Source organism: Protopterus annectens, chromosome 3.part0, assembly GCF_019279795.1.
Source record: "Protopterus annectens isolate FY-2018-M chromosome 3.part0, PAN1.0, whole genome shotgun sequence".
Lineage (NCBI taxonomy): Eukaryota > Metazoa > Chordata > Ceratodontiformes > Protopteridae > Protopterus > Protopterus annectens.
The window spans coordinates 55,685,558-55,705,892 of NC_056731.1; the positions used below are offsets into that span (position 1 = coordinate 55,685,558).

Consider the following 20,335-nt stretch of genomic DNA (forward strand, 5'->3'; position numbering starts at 1 on the left):
AACCATCTATAAAAAATACATGTGTGGATAAATCATTATCTTTCAAAAGATGTTCCTGCTTCCAGAAGGCTAGAACCATGTTGGAGTAGCTATTTGCACAAGCCGTGCCCATAGCTATGCCAGCTCTCTGAATATAACAATTGCCTTCAAACATAAACACATTGTTTTCCAGGACTGTTTCCAGAAATAAACAGATCAATATGCTTATGATTATAGTCACTGTGCATCATTAGAAAATATTTAGTCATCTGTATCCCTTCTAAGTTGGGGATCACAGTAAATAAAGACTCCACATCTAAAGTAACCATCAGACAACCTCTCAATGTAGGAGCTTGGCTGGCATAATCATATAGGTCTTCCAAAAACTGCTTGGTACCCCTAAGGGTTTGGAGGGTGGCCTAATGGTCAAGGTGTTTGCCTTATAAGCACAAGGTGCAGGGTTTGAGTCTCACAAGGGATAATTAGCTAGGCTTAAATGGCTCACAATCTATAAAGTGGGAATTTTTAGCTAGGGGTTTAAATGGCTCACAAGGGCAGTTAGCCTAGTACTAATCTATGAACCTATGAACCTAAGGACTGATGTAACTATCTAACACTATGCATAATTGTTTGTCAACATAAATAGAGAAAGGTTCCATTAACCATACTCTCCCAACTACTGGTCTGAGGGGTGGTCTATAGAGATCTTTATGTATTTTGGGTAAACCCTGAAACATAGGTAAAACAGGATATTCAACCTTCAAATACTTAGAAAATTCCACTGTAATCAAAAACAGTCTTGAATGGTTGAAAAAAACATTATACTGTAATGTGTATAGGTCTCTCCGTATGTGGGCATCTTTAAAATCCCTTAAGGCCCTGGAAATCACCCGGTGAAACCTACAAGCCTCCAGATGCCCATTGGAGGCGTTTTAGTTTAAACAAGTCATTCTGAAAGCCTTGCAGCATATTCATGAATACAGTTTCATCAAAGGCAGTGAAGCTGTCTCATTATCAGTACCTGTAACATGAGGCCATCCTATTACATTCCCACTAATAGAAAATAACATCCAATTATCTAATTAAAAACTTCATTTAAACAAATTTCTAGATTTTAACAAAGGCTTTAGAAAGACCCTGCCATTTAGGGCATGTGTCTTATCTGCTTGGAGCTTACTCTTTAAGGGAACATATAATGGGATGGCCTTTTTATTTCATAGTTTTTTATTGGTTGAATATGGTCTGAAGAAGCATACGTTTGTGTGAAAATGCTCACCTATTCAGTACGTTTTTACCTTTTTATTTGCAGAATTTTTATTTTTAGTATTTCAGTTTTTTATTGTACTCTGCTGTGTATCCGTTTGCCACTATTTTATATGATATAATTTTAAAAATCTGCCAACATGCTAGATTCCCAAAAAACATGACCCAGTTACCTTTCTCTTTCCCATCACACCTCCAGCATTTGCTGTCTACCTTAGGAACAATTCTCTGCAGTCTGCTTGGGGTATAAAAATAGCCATAAAAACATTTCCAAGGAAAAATCCTAAACCTTATGGACTTTGTTCCACACTTGGAAGGCATACAAAAGTTCTGCCATTGTTCCCCTGCAAATTGCCTTTACAGTCTCTCTTCCCAATCTTTTCTAACCAACTGATTTATTCTTATAATTGGCAATATTTAATATCCTCTATTAATTATTTTTTTAACAGTAGCCCCTGTTCTACATTCAACTAAAAAACTCTGAGAGAGTTGGTCTTTGACTTAGAACTCCAGTATCTCTTTCTCAAATAATTGACCCTTACCACAGGAAAATAAAACACTGAACAAGAAAATGACTTGTATAATTTTATCAAACATGGAATTGCATTCTGTCCAAAAAAAATATATATAAGACGTCAAGGCACATGTAAATTAAACTTTAAAATCATAATAAATGAAATTGAATTGAATTCATCTAACATTTGTGGAAATAATTTCTGCTTTATGGTGTTTTAAATAAATCTATGTTAACATACAGTCAAATGAACTGTTACTTCTCCCACCAAGTGGCTTTTTCTGCACACTCGGAGAACCTAGACTGAAGTTGTATATGTTTAGCCCCCATGCAATTACAGTTCTTGAGCTGCATGTTATTAACACTAAGGGTTGTCCATAGAGTTAGAAGTACTGTCAGACACTCAAGATAGTTGCAGTGAGACATTATCTTCTATTTTATTTCCAAGTGTGAATAGAGGAATACAAAATAAACAAAGAAATAAAGCAAGCAAGCCTTGTCACAAAATCAGGAAATCTGTTCTTGAAGCTTGGTCACACTGCAAGGTATGGAGTCTCTCTACTTCTTACTCTGTGGAACTTCACATGTTGCCTTAATCTTGGAAATACAAACTACAGTAGCTTGTGCACAAGTTATTCATTAGCTACTTACCTTCCTCATAAACTTGTAGTATACAGGAAGAATTTGTAGGAGGACATTCATTACAACTTTTGTTTTCTGAATGGAAGCATCAACCTTAAGGCAGAAAGAGGAACAATAAATTGATTTGCACAGTAAAACTGGATTATCTTGAATTGTTAAAATACGCTTTTAACATTCAAACTTCTACATAGTTCATATGAAGATCTTATAATGTGGTTATGTTTAAAATTTGAGAACGGTATTAGGAAAGATCAAAATTATAAAAGTTTATTTGACACTACAAATGCACATGCATGGTTTTGCAATATTATAGCAATAACCCACGCCTGGGTGTGGGTAATGCTGGATTTACCCACGGTTGGCGTGGTTTGGTCCCGAGGGCAAAGCCCGAGGGACCAAACAAAGACAACCGTGGGTAAATCCAGCATTACCCACACCCAGAAGTGGTTATTGTTATTATAATGACATTATTTAAGAAAAGAAATAATTACTTTTCTTAAATAATGGCATTGTATAATGCCTCTTTGCTGCCCTTCCGCAGCTGTCTGGTGTTCTACGGCAGTTCTGATGTACTGCATGCCTCGCAGTACATCAGAGTTGGGCAAAAGCAACGGAGAACGCAAGATCTCCATTGCTTTTTACTGTCTCGCTATGTTAAATGAGTTTAACATAGTAAGACAGCTTTAAAATAAGCAACGGAGATCTCCGTTGCTTATTTTAAAGCTGTCTCGCTATGTTAAACTCATTTAACATAGCGACAAAGGTTTAAAGCAACGGAGATCGCAAGATCTCCGTTGCTTTTTACACACTGTGTCGCTATGTTAAAGGAGTTTAACATAGCGAGACAGCTTTAAAAAAAGCAACGGAGATCTCCGTTGCTTTTTTTAAATCTGTGTCGCTATGTTAAACTCTTTTAACATAGCGAGAATGTTTACTAACGGAAAAAGTCCGGGCGACCGGACCTTTTTCCGTTAGTATATTGAGGGATTTACAACGGGCACGCTGGTTGGGCTGGCCAATCAGCGTGCACGTTTTAGAGTAGGCATTGTATAAAATGCAACTTTTCACATACATTTGTCTAAAAAAATCACTCAATTTGAGAGACTTCAAAGATTGATAAATAAAAACATTAGTGGCCTCAAAATCTTTTCTCTATAGAAATCTGTGTTTGTTTTTCTTAGCCATGAAACTGCCAACCCTTTTACGCCTCCTATTCCTTTGCATAACACATTATACTTCAAATTTCTGGTTAAAGAAACTAAACCTTTATTAAGAGATAAGACAATTTGGACTGATAATGTCATATCCTAATGTATCCCTCCAACTTTGGAATAAACTTTCACTGCATGTCAAGCAGAGTAGCAGCTTTGCTACTTTCAAAGTAGAACCAGATAATTGGATAGCAGCCTCAAATTCCTCCCCAGTCTATCCTGTCTTGTTCTCCTTGATGTTGAAAGTAACTTTTAAATATATGTTTTGGCTAGGCTTACAATAGTTTGCAGATTGATTGCCCAGTACCTGCCTACAAATGAATTTTGGGTGTGTATAATTGTTAGGCTAAGATGGGATAGGATTAGGGGTGTGGTTAAAATCAGAGAAAATGGTGGAATCTTAAATTACAAGAGGATTGTAATGAGTGTCTGTTGTAGTACATAGATCACCAGGTGCAAGTCAACAGGATGCTGAAAGCAATGAAGGATGTTTTCAGTAATTTGCAGGATAAATGTACAGTGATACTGGTAGGAGCTATCGGTCCACCGATGTTCAACTCAGGAAGTGGAAATTCATACGCTGAAAAAGAAGCATATTACGGAAGTTGTGTTCAGTGCTGGCAATGATAAGAAGGTTATGGAAGCATGATGAGCCAGCAGTGGGAACGAGCATTATTTACAAGGAGCTGTGCAGCCATGTTTTTTAATATTCTTTAGGGTTGCAGTAGGTTAGATGAAAGGTTTGGGGCTTTAAAGGAGTGAAAGATGTTGGTAGGTCATCATCTGAATTCAGTTTTAACATCTTGATAAAGCCATTGTAGTTTGTGTAAAATGTGTAGTTTACATTTTGTATAACAAATGGGGAAAAATTGGATTTTCACATCCTGGACTTTTGTGACTGCTTCTGCTTTCACAACCTACTGACTGAACCGTTGCAGTTGGTTAGCTCTATCTGTCATAAAGGATATTACTGTGTTTAGAAAGTGAACTACTTTTGAAGTTATTTTGTTAATGGTAATAGCTAAAATGTATAGTTTATACAGTATGTTGATGTAAAATATGTCCTCTGCTTGAAGTAAGTATGTTTTTATTGGTGTTTAATATACATTTCAGTCTGAATTTTAATTACAGCTGATATTATATTATTATAACTGTGTATTTTGTTTATTCCACATTAAAACAGTTGGATTTTGTTTGGATGTTGTGCATGTGTGTGTATATTTTGTCCTGTCCAACAAAGCAACCATTAATAGACACCTAGACAATGCCATGGATACTCTCTTGATTAGAGTATGGTGAGAAGAACACTGGTAAATTGATAGACTGATTTAAATTTGTTTCTGTCACTGTCTTTGTTAAGAAAGACATATTGGTTTGTAAAGACACTCTAACCTTATGGAAAACCAGACAGGGTAATTTGCAAGATAGTGCCTGAGGCTCCAGGACACTTTTGGCAGAAGCTACTGCTACCAAAAAGAAAGTTTTTATGTCATCTATGTTGGTTCCACCTTAGAAGCTGGTTTAAATGGTGATAACGTAAGCTTCTCTATATAAAAAAAAAAAAAAACATGCACACACACACACACACACACACACACATATATATATATATATATATATATATATATATATATATATATATATATATATATATATATATATATATGGGTCTACTACCGGAGATTGAAATTACACTATTTCAAAATCCAGTAGCAGATGCCCACTACTGCGAAAGTGCACTTTCGCGAACACCACTAGAACGAACGGGCAATGTCCTCCACTGTGGTGTGGTAGTCATGGACCTTAGGGTTAGGGCTTGGGTTAAGGATAGTGGATAGCCCTACTAGGTATCCACTATCCTTAACCCAAGCCCTAACCCTAAGGTCCGTGACTACTGCACCACAGTGGAGGACATAGGTCCGTGACTACTGCACCGTGGAGGACATACAATTTCCTCCACTGTGGTGTGGTAGTCATGGACCTTAGGGTTAGAGCTTGAGTTAAGGATACTGGATAGCCCTACTAGCTATCCACTATCCTTAACCCAAGCCCTAACGCTAAGGTCCGTAACCATTTGCTCAAGTGCACTTTTGCGTTAGTGGGCATCTACTACTGGATTTCAGAATAGTGCAATTTCGATCTCCGGTAGTAGACCCATATATATATATATATATATATATATATATATATATATATATATATAAAGGTCTTATGTGGAAATTGGCTCCTTTTGATCAGTTCTTTCTACAAATGTACCACTTAAAAGGTTTTACAACTCTAGGTGAAGTCAATGAGATATATCTTGTACATTGTTAAAAGTTGGAAATAGCTGCCATGTGTACTTTAGCAGACAAATAGCCAAGTCCTTCATTAAAAAATTATGGGTAAGTACTCCATTTCAAAGGAAGGAACAAGACCCTGTGTGGATACCCATGAAGTAAACACTGTTCATTTACTTCTGTATATTAGACTGGCAGAAGGCTTCTGGCCAGAAATCAGAATTTGGACCATACTGGAGGGGTGTGTGCAGGGTTCTTAGACATTGTTAGAACTGGACATACCATGCAAACAACCATAGGGAAGGTACGCCTAATTGCACCTCGCTGAACAGAGGCAACAGAAGACCCTTGATGAGTCTGAGGCAGAGAGGCTTTTCCAGGAGGAATGGTCACAGCAGGTATGATCAAACTTGGCAAGACCAAAACAGAATCTATGGCTTTCCTCTGTTTGGCTTTCTTGCTGAATTTCAGGATAAGGGGAAGTAGGAGAAAAGTATAAAGAAGAACTGGTGGCTGTGCTTGGATTAGAATCATCCTAGGATATCTGTCCCTGAGGAATAATGAAGGAGAAGAGCCTACTGAATTTGGAATTGGCAGGGTGGGCAAACTGATCACAGCAAGGGTTGTCCCAGTACAGAAAAATTGCATTTGCACTGACTGATAAAGGAATCACACACAGGGCATCAGAAGGCAGCAAATGAGTCGGTCTGCTAGGGCATTGGATAATACTAAAGATTTACTTTTAAATTGTAAGGGGGGTGTGGATCAACCACTAGGTACACTTAGAGTACAAGTATAACCAAATCAGTTAATGGTTTTAGAAAGCCCCTAATGATACTAAATTTCATTAAGGTTACAGAGAATGGAAGTACCTGCACACTTTAAAGAAGTCACATGTCTATGTCAAAGCTGGTTGTAGGAACAGAGACTGTAGAATGAAAGGAGCTGCACAGTAATATACCTGTAAGGTGTTTCAAAACTGATAATAAAAGTAATTAGTAGAAGTGAAGAGTAGAAATCACTCACTAAAATTTGAACTCCAATGGAATGAAGTTAGGAAGTATAGTAAATGTACAACCAGTGCAGAATTTTAAACTTTCTGTCACGCTAAAATTGAAAGCCCCAAAATGGAGAATTTGAAGCAGCAGGTGCATGCTGAGGAGGAGATACTTATCAACACCTGTTTAGGGTTCTAATTCCATTCCTGTCCATCTAAGACAGAAAAAACAAGTAATGGGAGGCTCTAAGCAATGGGTATGTGTAACTATGGTGAAAAAGAAAAATGAAGATAAATTTTGCTCTGAAACACCATTTGAAAGGAAAGCAACCTAAAAAAGAGAGAGCTAGAGGAAGGATGGTGCTCATTCATACTTTACATAGAAAGCAATACAAAGATGAAAAGAAGTGGGAGACATCTGTACATACTGACAGATACTAACTTTGAACAGATTGTTAAAGATACTACTGTTAAGTGAGAGCACAGAAACACTAAACAGAAAAAAGGCAGTTTTATATGCTTGATTATAAAGAAAAAGCGCAAACTACTTCTTTGTTGAGCTGTCAATACAGGAGAAATAAAAGTCCTCTATATTTCTCCCCAAAATAAAATATATATATCTATATATCTATATCTATATATATATATATATATATATATATATATATATATATATATATATATCAGTTTTAACATGTTATGGCTATAATGCCAAGCTTTCAAGCAGCTAAAGCTGTGAGGTAAAGCTCTGAGGCTAGAATTGCAATTTTAGATATGTTTTGTAGATGAATGCACTGCTGTTATTATCTGCTATTGTTTCTAAAAGCTTTATGGATATGTATGGAGGTAATGGTACCTGAGAAATTGACTTGCATTGTGATTTCCCATGGGACATCCCTCCTTGTTTCTGATAGATCATGATGAAACCTCACAATGTGTGCATCGGGTAATCATTGACCATTATTGTGAAGGTAGACAATGTATAAAGTACTTCCCAAAGTGATCCATGGCCCAAAACATTTTATCTGTAAGGTGCACCCTTGGAATACTTTCAGGGAGAGGGGGCTCTTCTTTGAGGGTTGCAGCTACAAAAATATAGTCAGGTAAAGACACCTTTTAGTGAGAGATGATGGAGCATATGGGTGCACTTATGTGATATAGCCTGGAATGTGGTGGTAATAAAGTAAGATTAGGATCAGGTTCATGGACAGCACACTGGCTCAATGGGTAGCAGTGACACCTCACAGAAGAGGTTCTCTGGTTTGGATCTCAGCTAGGGTGCCCTCTGTGTGGAATTTGCATGTCCTTCCTTGTGTTTACTTGGGCTTTCTCCAGGTGCTCCAGTTTCGTCCCACATTCCAATGACATGCAGTAGGTGGCTTGGTACTCTAATTGGTCTGTAGGTGTGAGTGTGAGCATATGTGACATGGAAGAAAGACCTGACAACTTCTGTTTCCTCCTTTACCTTATAACATTTGTAGATAGCAGTGGCTGTCAGTGGAGGCACTGTAGGTCTCTGCTGCAATGTCAGAGAGTGAGAAAGATGAGGAGGAACACAGCATTTAGAACATTTTCATTTTTTGAAACTTTTAATGACAAATAAGCAAAGCAGGCCCAATTGGAAGGGAGTTGAGGAAAGAGAGAGAGAGAGAGAGAAAAAAAGAATGTGAGTTAAAATCAGATGTAAAGAAGTTTTTAGAAAGACCTGTATTAGAAAATGCTGTCACAACCATACATTCTAATTTGATTGCAGACTGTATGGTAATTAATTTATTTACCAGGTGGGTGAGCTGGTCTACTGATCCTTTTCAGCTATGACCCTGAGAAAAATAAAATTACAATGGATGGAAAGAATAAAACATTTTTGTACAAATGTACAAGTTACAATTTAAATGTTCAGTAGTGGAACTGCTATGGAACTAAAGAAAGAGCACATAACAGTACAGTACAGGAATTACTATATGGTCTGTGAATACATTAGAATTGCTTTAGAATTACAGTACATGTATTAATGTCATGAATGGGCATTATATACAAGATATATAGAATAACAGTTGCACTAAAGAAACAACAAGCATAAACTCCAATGAGATAATTATCTTAATATATGCCTCAGGCCGAATAGCTTTGTGTTTTTTTTTATCCAGTATGTAGAAAGCAAGTGAATGTAGACTCTTGAAATAGAAAGACTTTCAAAATTTTCCTGAGAATCCAAGGTATAGTTATTTTTCACATATGAAGGTTGATTGTTCCAAAGTGTGGATTCTGTTCTAGACAGTGCTTTTTTCACAGATAACCTGTTTAAATCTTGGTCGTTCCACAACAAGAATACCATCCCATCTGTTTCTTACTGAGTAAACTTGTTCTCTAAGCAGTCATTTAGTTTTAATGGGGGGGAAGTAACCTTTTTCATGAATTCTGAATATCAGTCTACCTAGAAGCAGCAAAAACTGCAAGAAAACCCTGTGAAAGTGGTCTCTTTACGGGGCTGTAACTTAAATCTCCTACAACGGAGGTCCAGGAGATATTTGCAAATGACCCCCTAAGGACATACAGGTTTTCAGCTACATGATTCTGAATGCTCATAACCTTTTACATTCAGGCCAACAAAGCCAAATCCCACTAGCTGTAGACAAGCATGTTTTGGCTTTTTTAGTGAACTCATCAGAAGACCATAACTGGATTGTTTGTCTATACTTAAACACACAGCTTAAAATAAGCCTGATGCCCATAAACATTAAGGTGCCTTCAAAATATCCCAAATAACATACAAACCAAAGGGTAATAAGGTCACACAGACAAACCATCTAGTGAAAAAAAACTGCAAGAAAAAGCAAGCCAAGCCAGAGACCACTTTGTAATACATTAAACTTCCTATATTGGAGGCCCATGTGATGTATGCAAATATCCTATATTGGAGGCCCATGGGATGTATGCAAATCCTTAAACATACATTATATAGTGTTTCAATGACACAGCTTCTGAATGCCCATAACTTTTTACTTTTTAAGTCTTCATGGGTACATTCAGGTCAGTAAAGCTAAGCCCACACTAGCTGTAGACATACATGTTTCTAACTTTTAAATGACCTCATCAGAACAGCATAAGTGGACTGTTTGGCTATACTTAACAAATACATAGTTTAAAATAAGCCTGATGTCCACACTTAAGAAAGACATAGTTTAATGAGGCCAAATAATCCACTTATGCTGTACAGATAAAGTCTCTAAAAGGCCAAAACATGCATACCTACACAGCTAGCCTACGAATTTTACCTTTTCACTGAGTCACCAACTTTCCACACAGTGCAGAGCCTCTGGTCACTATACTCAACCCAGATATTGTTGAAGCTCTGCCACAAGGGCCAACTCTCATAGTTTTTCAATGAGCATTTTGTCTTTGTACAATAGCCTCCAGTCATTATATTTGACACTGATACTGCTGAAGCATGGCCACAAGGGCCAATTCTCATACTTTTTCACTAAGAATTTTTTTTTTTTTAGTGCCTTGCAGCTTTCAACTTTCAGGCATATCCCCAAGTAAATTCTTGATGATCTGCTCTAAATTCCCCTATTTAACACATGTACGATTTATACCTTCATATCAGGACCCCCCCTGGAGAGGAAATGGGGGAAGCAATCTCTGCACCATGGGGAGGACAGACAAGAAATTAGGATATCTCAGTACGGCACCATCTACACAACTGCACTGAGGATTTTGTGGACCCCTCAGACCTCATTTTTACTGTCTTAGCCCACAGTGTCCATGTCCATGCCAGATCTACCAGCCATCTTCCTCCTACCCCCTGGACTTACTCTGGTGATGTTGGGGACCAGCCGTGAATTTTAGGGGCATCTTAGGGGCTCAGACGTCTGTGCTTCTGTCCAGTTTTTTTTTTCATTTAGATGCCCTCCCTTTTTTCCCCACCCCCTCCATGCTTGTTGATTATATCTGAAGGCAAATCCCCTTTCCTTATCAATGAGCACCCTCCCTGCAGCTTCATCAGTCACTTGAGTCACTAATCAAAGCCAGGTCAGCTAGTCTGTAGTCAAGGATTTACCCCTCTATGCCACCAGAGTGGCTTGCTCTGGGGATTTTTTGTACTAATGAGGAGAAAGGAACAAAAACTGGATGGATCTGCTGACTTCACATTACTGCATGCAATGTCAGTTAGTTCCAGCCTTCCATACCTTTACAACAAGCAGCTGTGGAATCACAAAACTGTTCCCATTACAGGGTTGGGGGTGGTATCACATCACAGGCAGTAATCCCACCATCCCTCACAGAATGATCAAGCTGCCAGTTGCTGCTCCTTCCCAATCCAAGCTAGCTCCTCCAGGTCCAGAGCCACTAGTGAAATTCAGTTCATCTGAGTTGTCTGTGTTGCAGTAAGGACTCCATCCCTCTAGGCCATGGAGCCAAGTACATGGTAACCGACATTTTTAATGAATACTGGAGCTTTTTAAATAGCAGATGTAAACTGGCTATCTTAACCAGAGAAATGCCCTTATCTGCATGTAGACTTATCAGGAATTTTAAAGATAGACTTGTTGAAATGCATCAAGGAGTTTGTCTGTTTGTTAAAAGTGAAATGCAGCTACAATGTTATAATTGTGTTTCTTGCAAACATATCTATATTGCATGCTCTTAACTATACTCTGCATATTTAATTGCATTATAATACCGATGCTTAGACTGAAAAAGAAGTTATGTACTCACCATAACATTCCATGTTTGTTGTTCATCTCGCCCTTCATTCTTACTGGGTGGGTTCGGAGCCAATCCTCGGCTCTGACTTGGACAAATACACTAGCTCGAAATATCTAACGTGGCTCGTGGCAGAGTATGTATCTCATCATGCAGTGGTGCAATCTCCAGATCTAGTTTGCTGTTAACTATTACCAAGACTAAAATAACCATATGACATCAGGTCAAGGAAGAACAAAGAGCCAAAGGAGCTCATTTATCAGAGGAAACAACTGTCCACCATATCCTCTAGGAGTCCTTGGATGGGGGAAGGAGGGAGTGTCGTACGAATGAAGGGTGAGATGGACAAAAAACATGGAACGTTATGGTGAGTACATAACATTTTTAGGTTATATTGTCCTATCTCACCTTCAATCTTACTGGATGAGACAGAGTCTCTAGCACCTTTTTCCTGGGTGGCTCACGGGAGTACAGCTTTCAGCACAGTGGAACCAAATGAAGCCCTGTCCCTGGAGGCCAAATCAACTTTGTAATGAGTAATAAATGCATGAGGATTTGCACACATAGCAGCAGCACAAATACTGTCCATTGACATTCTGGCCTGGAAAGCAGTGGATGCTGCCAATGCTCTGGTTGAGTGACCTCTAATTTTGAATGGCAAATTTCTTTTATTGGAGGTGTATATAAAAGTGATACAATTTGAAAGTCAATTTGAAAGTGTGAATTTTGAAACTGGCATGCCCTCTTTTGCATCAGAGAAAGGGATGAACAATTGGTCTTATTTTCTGAAATCTTTAGTTCTACGGAGATAGAATCAGAGTTGTCTATGCACATCCAGTTGGTGGAGTTTATACTCTGCCTTTTTGCTATGATTGGGAAAAAAGAATGGAATCTCAATGGATTGGTTTAGATTGGAAATAGGAACAAACCTTAGGTACAAATGACGGATTAGTTCTTAGCGATACCCTATCCTTATGAAAAATCAAATATGGTGGTTTGATTGATAGTGCTTGCAACTCAGACTCTTCTTGCAGATGTTACTGTTACTAGAAGTATAGTCTTCCAAGAAAGAAATTTGAGTTCACAAAATGAAGAGGGCTCGAATGGAGGCAATATTAGATGAGACGGTATAAAATTTAAATTACAAGGAGGGAGTGGTTCGTTTAAAGGAGGTCTGAATAAAGAAGTGCCTTTTAAGAATGCTTTACACAATCTGTGTGACATTAGGTTAGGGGAAAATTCGCCAGTGTGGAAATTTGAGATCGCCACCAGCTGGAGTTTAATTGTGGCTGCAGCCGAGCCATGTTGGAATAGTTCAGTAAGAAATTCTAAAATTGAGTGAATTGGAGCAGAGAAGGGCTTCTGGGTACAAAGATAAACATCCCTGACTGCCTCCAGAGTACAGCAGATGAGCATCCTTTCAGGAGCACTGGTAGGGATGTCTGTGAAAGGAAGGTCTTGAAGGTACTGAAAAACATACTCCAATGGCAGAGAGAGTTTTCCATTCCTGCTCACATCTGGTGAGTGTGTCTTTAACTTTAGGTCCAAAAAAGTGAGGAACAATCAAAAGGGGCACTGGTATAGGTAACTTAAAAGGTTCTGCAAAATTACACAAGCGCACCTAGGAGTGTCTCCTCAGTAAAACTCCTGAACCCGCTGCCCTACTTGCTCCATCCATTGCATATGATATCAGTCTCATGGAGGAGTTGATGATGGAATTTAAGGTGGACAGCTGGGAGGTGACTTTCTCTGTCACCCCCACAGCCAATGAACCTTGTAGAGTATCTCCTAGCTCCTTCAGGAGATCTCTTTGTAGCCTTGTAAAGTGTGGAGGGAAAGTCACAGGAACAGCAGTAAGCAACTGCTTGCAACACTGCTAAACAGAGGCACTTAAGCACATACTGCTTGGCAATCCAGTGGGGACCAGCATACAGGGCCACCTTGGTCTGCGACATTGTAGACTGGCTGTTGCTTTCCTTACCATCATACATAATTTCTTATATACCTGAATAGATTTATTGGCCTTGATCAATTTGCAAAACTCTTTTCAGGGTCACCCTACACCTTATTAAACTGCATTTATTTAATTGTGTGCAAGATGAGGGTGGTTTGGTCATCAATATTTGGATTACATACTGAAACATAAAGCAAGTATAAAACACCAACAAGAACCAGGAAGCCCACATACATATAAGGGGCACAAAAATAACACAAAGGAAGATGTTAAAAGAAAAGAAAATCAATATTGCTGAGGAGACAGGGGATAGAAATTTAAATATTACTAGTATGTGAACATTTAGACTTTTTCGGAAAGAATCTATTTTTGTTTAGGAAAATTAAGGACTAGTGACTAGAACATATAAGGAAAGATATGGAGAAATTTCTACTTGAAAAAAAATTTTTTTAATCTAAACATTATTTATATCCACGTCGAAGATGATGATGACTGGTCTCCAGTGAGGGAAATGATTAGGCTTGGCTGCTATAACTGAGAATTACATCAAAGGTTGAGAAAAGGTAAGGCATCATTTAGCTATATCTATGCATATACATACACACAAATATGTTTTATATATATATATATATATATATATATATATATATATATATATATATATATATATATATATATATATATTTTACACACACGTGTATGTGTATATGAGCGGTCGAGTGGGTATTCGAAAGACAATCGTGGAATGGGCATGCCTTTGTTGAAGGTTGGGCTGGCAACTCGACACCATAAAAAACAACTGCCAATCATTAGCGGACAGGAGTTCCACTGTGGTGACCCCTAACCGGGTAAAGCCGAAAGACAAACAACAACAACATATAGATATACACACACCACACACACACACAAACATGTACACATACATACATTTAACAGTAAGAAAAACACATTTGCACATGATCTTAACGTTTCAGGCCCACCATCAAGGAGATGCCAGCAGAAACTTACCTTCCACTGGTTCTGGACATTCTTGTCCATTCAGATGGTCCAGCCATTACTGGTCAACAGAAACTTGTCAGACTGAGGATCCCTTCAGGATTTACAGGGCATATTGCCAGGTAGTACCTTCACTGATCCATATGGATTACACCCCCCTGGTTAATTCCCTTGTTCAGGCAAGTCCACTTAATAGGCCCTGTAAAACTTATCTTATATCCTTAGCCAAACTCTGTAGAGTTTTCTGGTGTGCAGCTTTAGGACAGCTGATTTCAGCAGCTGGCTAGTAATGATATTTAGATACTTGAAGGGCTTGTAAGCAGTCCATCTTTCCATAGTAATCCAGCTGATCATCCTTCCAGTTTTGCATTTTTTTCCTCTGTGTCAGTGGTTTAACAGGAAGAACACTTGTGATTGGTGCTGAAAGATCAGAAGTCTGTAGGTCCCGTTTCCACACCAATTGCTTAGAATAATTTTGCAGTATTGACACTGCATTTCAACAAAAGACGAGGACAGTAGTATTTTTAACAAGTTTATTCATGTCATTATAACTTGCAACATGAGATCCTACATTAATAAAAATTTTAAGAACATTTTCCATAGTCCTTTTTATGCATTGTACATTTTCTTCATAATGCCAACATTAGTCTTTACATCATATTTTCCTGCTTTCCAGCACCAACAACTCTCACACAACAAATCTTCTTGACTACAATTTTATATGCGTTGTTCTCAAGTACGATATTTATTTTTTATGTCCTTTATTATCTCCCTTGTTTTAATATATCTCCAATTCTTTTTTTTTCTAAGTTGGTTTAGTTTCTGATTTCCTTTTTCTCATTATTGCTTTTGGGATGCCAAAAGCATTAAATTTGATAAGAAGTTGCTATGTCTTTGCATTTCTAATCCTAAACACCAACTCAAAAACAAGCCAATTCAAACGCCTCTCAAACAACTCCACTCAAAGACATCATCTGTATAGTTACTATAATTTATTCCCGCAACATTTATATCAATGCATTCTGTAAGGAGTGTTTTTTAGATATCAACATTGCAATAAATGGGAACCGGATGGAAACTAGCTTATATAGAAAGACATGTTGGGTGAACAACCTCTTACATTATAACAGCATGCATCCTAGACATGTGTTCCCAGGTATAGTCAAAAGTCAATATACTAGAATAGGAAGGTTATGTGACAATCATCAAGTGCTCATTCAAGAAACAGACAACATGGAGAAGCTTTTTATAGATAGAGGCTATAATAAGAAAATGCTAAATGAAATTAAAAATGAAGTCTTTCCAACGGAAGATCACGCACCTAATTCAATAAAGAAACATAAGAAGGCATTTAATCAATCCACAGTCAATAGAAGGACTTCTACTACTAAAAGTAGAGTAGCATATTTGATGCAATATACAAATGATATTTATGATTTAAAGAACATAATTAAACAAAATTGGAAATTATTAACTGTGGATGAAGGAATCAAAAATATAGTAGGTGAGCAACCTAAATTCGTTTATAAAAATTCACCTAGCTTAAAACGACTGCTATGCTTTAAAGAGGAGAAAGGCAAATCAAATGAACAGATACACCTTAAAACTGTAGGCACTTTCCCTTGTACAAGATGTAACATGTGTCGATATATAAGTGACAAACAACCATATGAACACCCAAGAATGGATTTTACATTCAAACCCAGATTTTATGCAAGCTGCAACTCTATGAATCTGATATATTTAGCGACATGCACAAGATGTGAAGCTTTTTATGTTGGTCTAACTAAGAGAAAATTTAAGCAAAGGATATATAATCACATTTATGAAATAAAGAAGAAGAATGATAAGAATGCTCTAGCCAGACACATAAATGAATTCACAGACACATAAATGAATTCACAGAGCATAGTTTTAGATTTAGAGTACTGCAGCTAGTAAGCTTGAATAAAAGATGGGGAAACAATGTAAACACTTTAGCAAATATTGAATTGTCATGGATTTTGAAACTAGGTGCCCACTTATATCCAGGCCTGAACCACAGCATCTGTATTAAACCAGTTCTAGATAGCAGGATATATAAGTAAAGGTCGTTACATCTATATATATATATATATATATTTGTCTATGTTTATTGAAACGTTGCATTTGCTCCAACGAATATTTATAGGCTATGAATGAAAATGCCTTTAATTCAATAGCACCATTTAATTATATGTGTATCATAAATACAATATATGAAACATTTTATTATTTCGTTTTATATTTATCTTAGAAAACATCATTTCTACAAAACATTACTGTATATTTGACACACAATGACTGAACGCATTGATTGTCCTATACTATATTTATATTTATACTTACATATTTATTTATTTATTTATTATAAATGGCTTATGTATATATCCGTATTTATATTTACATATATACTATACATATTTTATTTAATAGAATATAACATATGTACACATAATGATCTATTCATTCATTTATTTACTTATCTATATATTTATTTGTTAATATTTAAGATTTTATAGATACCTTTAGTATGAAAACATATAGAATTTGAATATCCACTTGAGAGTTTCTATATATACATCTTTAGTAAGGAAGTACATAGAAAAATAAAATAAATGTTTATCTCTACATTTTTAGTTTCGTAGTTTTATAGCTACGTTTCTATATAAGCCATTGACATGCACACATTTTATAATATGATGTTCCAATACAGTAGTTATGTCTGACATTTATAGAGAGGAATATCTCTTATATACACATGCATTTATGTGTGATTTCATGAATTCCACATTTATATTTTATTAATTCTTATGTACCCTTCATACGTATTTATATTTATTTTTATACAGAACATAAGAAAGATTTTATATATGAACGTATATTGTTCCATATGCTTACAAAATGCACATATTGCACTTTATTGTATAGTGATCAGATATGTTTTAGATGTTTTAAAAGGTTTTTAAATTGTTTTAAAGTCAGAAAGCACTGCCTTTAACAGATGTACATAAGCATTGTGACAATTTATCTGCCTTCTACTAATCCCTTATACAAATGTGAACACTGTTCTCTATTGTGAATCTAATTGAGTAATTGAATGATTGAATGCATTGACCTGATTTAATTGAATTTTACTGGCTATATATACTATATGCAATTGTTGATTAAATGTGAAGATCTGAGGAAGCGCACTCCAAGTGCGTGAAAGTGCTTATCTGTTTGTTTCCTGTGAATAAAGAGTTCGTTTATGGCATTTTGAAGCAGCATTCTTTTCCTGGTTGTCGAATCCATCAGTGTTTCTTACAACATTCTGTAAGGAGTCTTTAAAGTGAATCAGCTCTGTACCTTCCCAAAATACATGTTCTTCATTTCTTATTCTCTTCCTCTTCATAAGGAGTACTGCATTATTGAGGTACTGTCCTACAGATGTGACAAAAAAGTGCCATCTTCCTGTGTTGGTAGTAGCTTAGCTGGATATAAAAAATGTCACTGCACTTACTGAAGAAAGACTAGAGTTGTTTTACTAAAATCATAAATTAATCTACAAAGATTAAAATGATTTAAAATTAAAAGAACAGAGATCAAATATACCCAAACTAAAACACTGAGAAAAAATACAGCAATGAAAAATAAGAATACAAAATATAATCCTTTTTCAGTTGCATATAGCCTTTGCAAAACCACTTTCAATATTGCACACTGTTATATACTACTAATTCAGAACACCTAACCTTCCATACTATTCCTGTTATGTAATTTCCTAACAAATACACAACATGGTTTTCAAACCAATCATAATACCACTACTGCCCTTCTAAGTTTCCCAATCAACCAATACAGAAATGAAGGCAAACTAGTGTTTTCCATCAACCTGGCCTTCTCCAAAGCATTCAACATTTGTTTATTATCAGAAACTCCTCAATGAACTCTCAGCTGTAAAACTCAGCCACTCTTCTCTTGCATAGTTCCACAGCTACCTATCAGACTGACAACAAGCTGTTAAATGGTACTGAGATTTCTCTTCCCTATTGCCTGTCACCATGGCGTTGCCTGGGTCCAATCTTAGGCCATCTCCTCTTCAGTATATTTACCAATAAACTCCACACTGCTACCTGCCTCACCTTTTATCATATATTATGCTGATGACTCTACACTCATCTGCACTGTATCCTCCCTTCCACAGCTCCAAGAAATAACCCAGTGGTCTTTTTCAGCTGTTGAATCCTGGCTCTCTAACTCACAATTGATTCTCAGTTCTAATAAATACTAAACTAATGTTTTTGGCCATAACAAATCCATTGATAGTATATCCTCATTCCTTATCTATTCATCCAGCAATACCATAATACCTACTGTATCTCAAGCAAAATGGCTAGGAGTTTTAATTGATGACAACATGAAATTCAATAAACAACTATCTCAGATCATTAAAAAGACACACACAAAACTAGGAACTCTATTTAGAATCAACCTGTACCTCACCAACTCTACTAGACAGTCCATTGCCAGAACCCACCTACTCTCTACTCTGCTTTACTCCTCTCCAATTTTCCCCAACCTAAAGAAAACAGACTTAGCTATAAGAGAAGCTTGCTACAACAAAATAACTAAATTTGCAACAAACTCCTGCACCAATCCCACTATTGCACTACTCTACAACAACTCAACTGGTTAAGATTACCCAACTACTTAAACTATGCCCAACTTACAACTGCCCACAGTGTGCTACACTAACCTGATAAATGCCCTGCACTTCAAAACCTACTTCAACACTGTTCTAACAAACGGGTCCTTAGATCCTCAAACAAATCTTTACTAAAAGTCACAAAATCCAACAACAATGCTGGGGATACTTTCTACTCCAACTAGGTCTCCAGAATTTGGAACACTATTCCTCAACCCATCTTAACTGCTGCTACCCCAACACATTTCAGAAGAATACGTAAGACTCATCTAACCAACACCTGGCTTTGCTCATGCTCTACTCCTGGCTAATCCCATTCTTCCTGTACATTAGTCTTTAACTCCAATATTTATCTACACTCCCTGAACCTCATATATAACTATTCAAGTCTCTTCACTACCCTATTCTCCTCTTTCCCCTCAGTAAAGCTTACATCCTTCTTTCTTCCTCTCTTACCTTAATTAGCATACCTCACATCAACTTTGCCCAACCTTCATCTAGCCCATAACCTACTATACTACTCCCTCTGATTCACCTCACCACTACTTCCATCCTACAAAATCACCTACTCATTATGACCATATGTTCTCCTAACCTCGTTTTTTTCTAGTACTTTCTCACTATCCATACCCAGCACTCTACTCTTGATACTTGGGTCCCACCATATACTTTCCCTCCTAAGTTAATCTCTTTACTCTCCTGTCTCAATCCTGTTCTACAGGTTCCATGAAATAGCTTTTCACTACAGCCAAACTCACTAACTACATATTTTTGTATCATATAAATGTAATGCCTACTTATATCTTGACAATCTAACATAGTAACTCTTAGCTAGTCTGTTTGAACCATTGTATGTAAATGCTTCTCCTTACCATTAATGTGTTTGCCTTGGTATGTATATCTCCAATATTGCTATGTAATAAGCTACATACTCTATGTAAATAATGTAAGTTTGTTCCTTTTTTCTTTGCAGCTTTTCTCTCTGGACCTCCAGTGAAAATGGCCAGTCGGACTTTCCCGGTAAAAAATGTCAAATAATATAAAATAAACACACACACATACACACACACAATCCCAAGGCAGGGATT

General features: G+C 36.9%; 1 protein-coding gene across 1 annotated transcript in view; it reads right to left on the reverse strand.

Moving 5' to 3' along the window:
- Positions 1 to 20,335, reverse strand: part of CTNNAL1 (catenin alpha like 1) — a 1,837,423-nt gene that overhangs the window by 62,791 nt on the left and 1,754,297 nt on the right. The window contains exon 18 of the mRNA XM_044064584.1: positions 2,408 to 2,491. Within this exon, the coding sequence (XP_043920519.1) occupies positions 2,408 to 2,491 (84 nt within the window). The remainder of the gene's footprint in view (positions 1 to 2,407; positions 2,492 to 20,335) is intronic.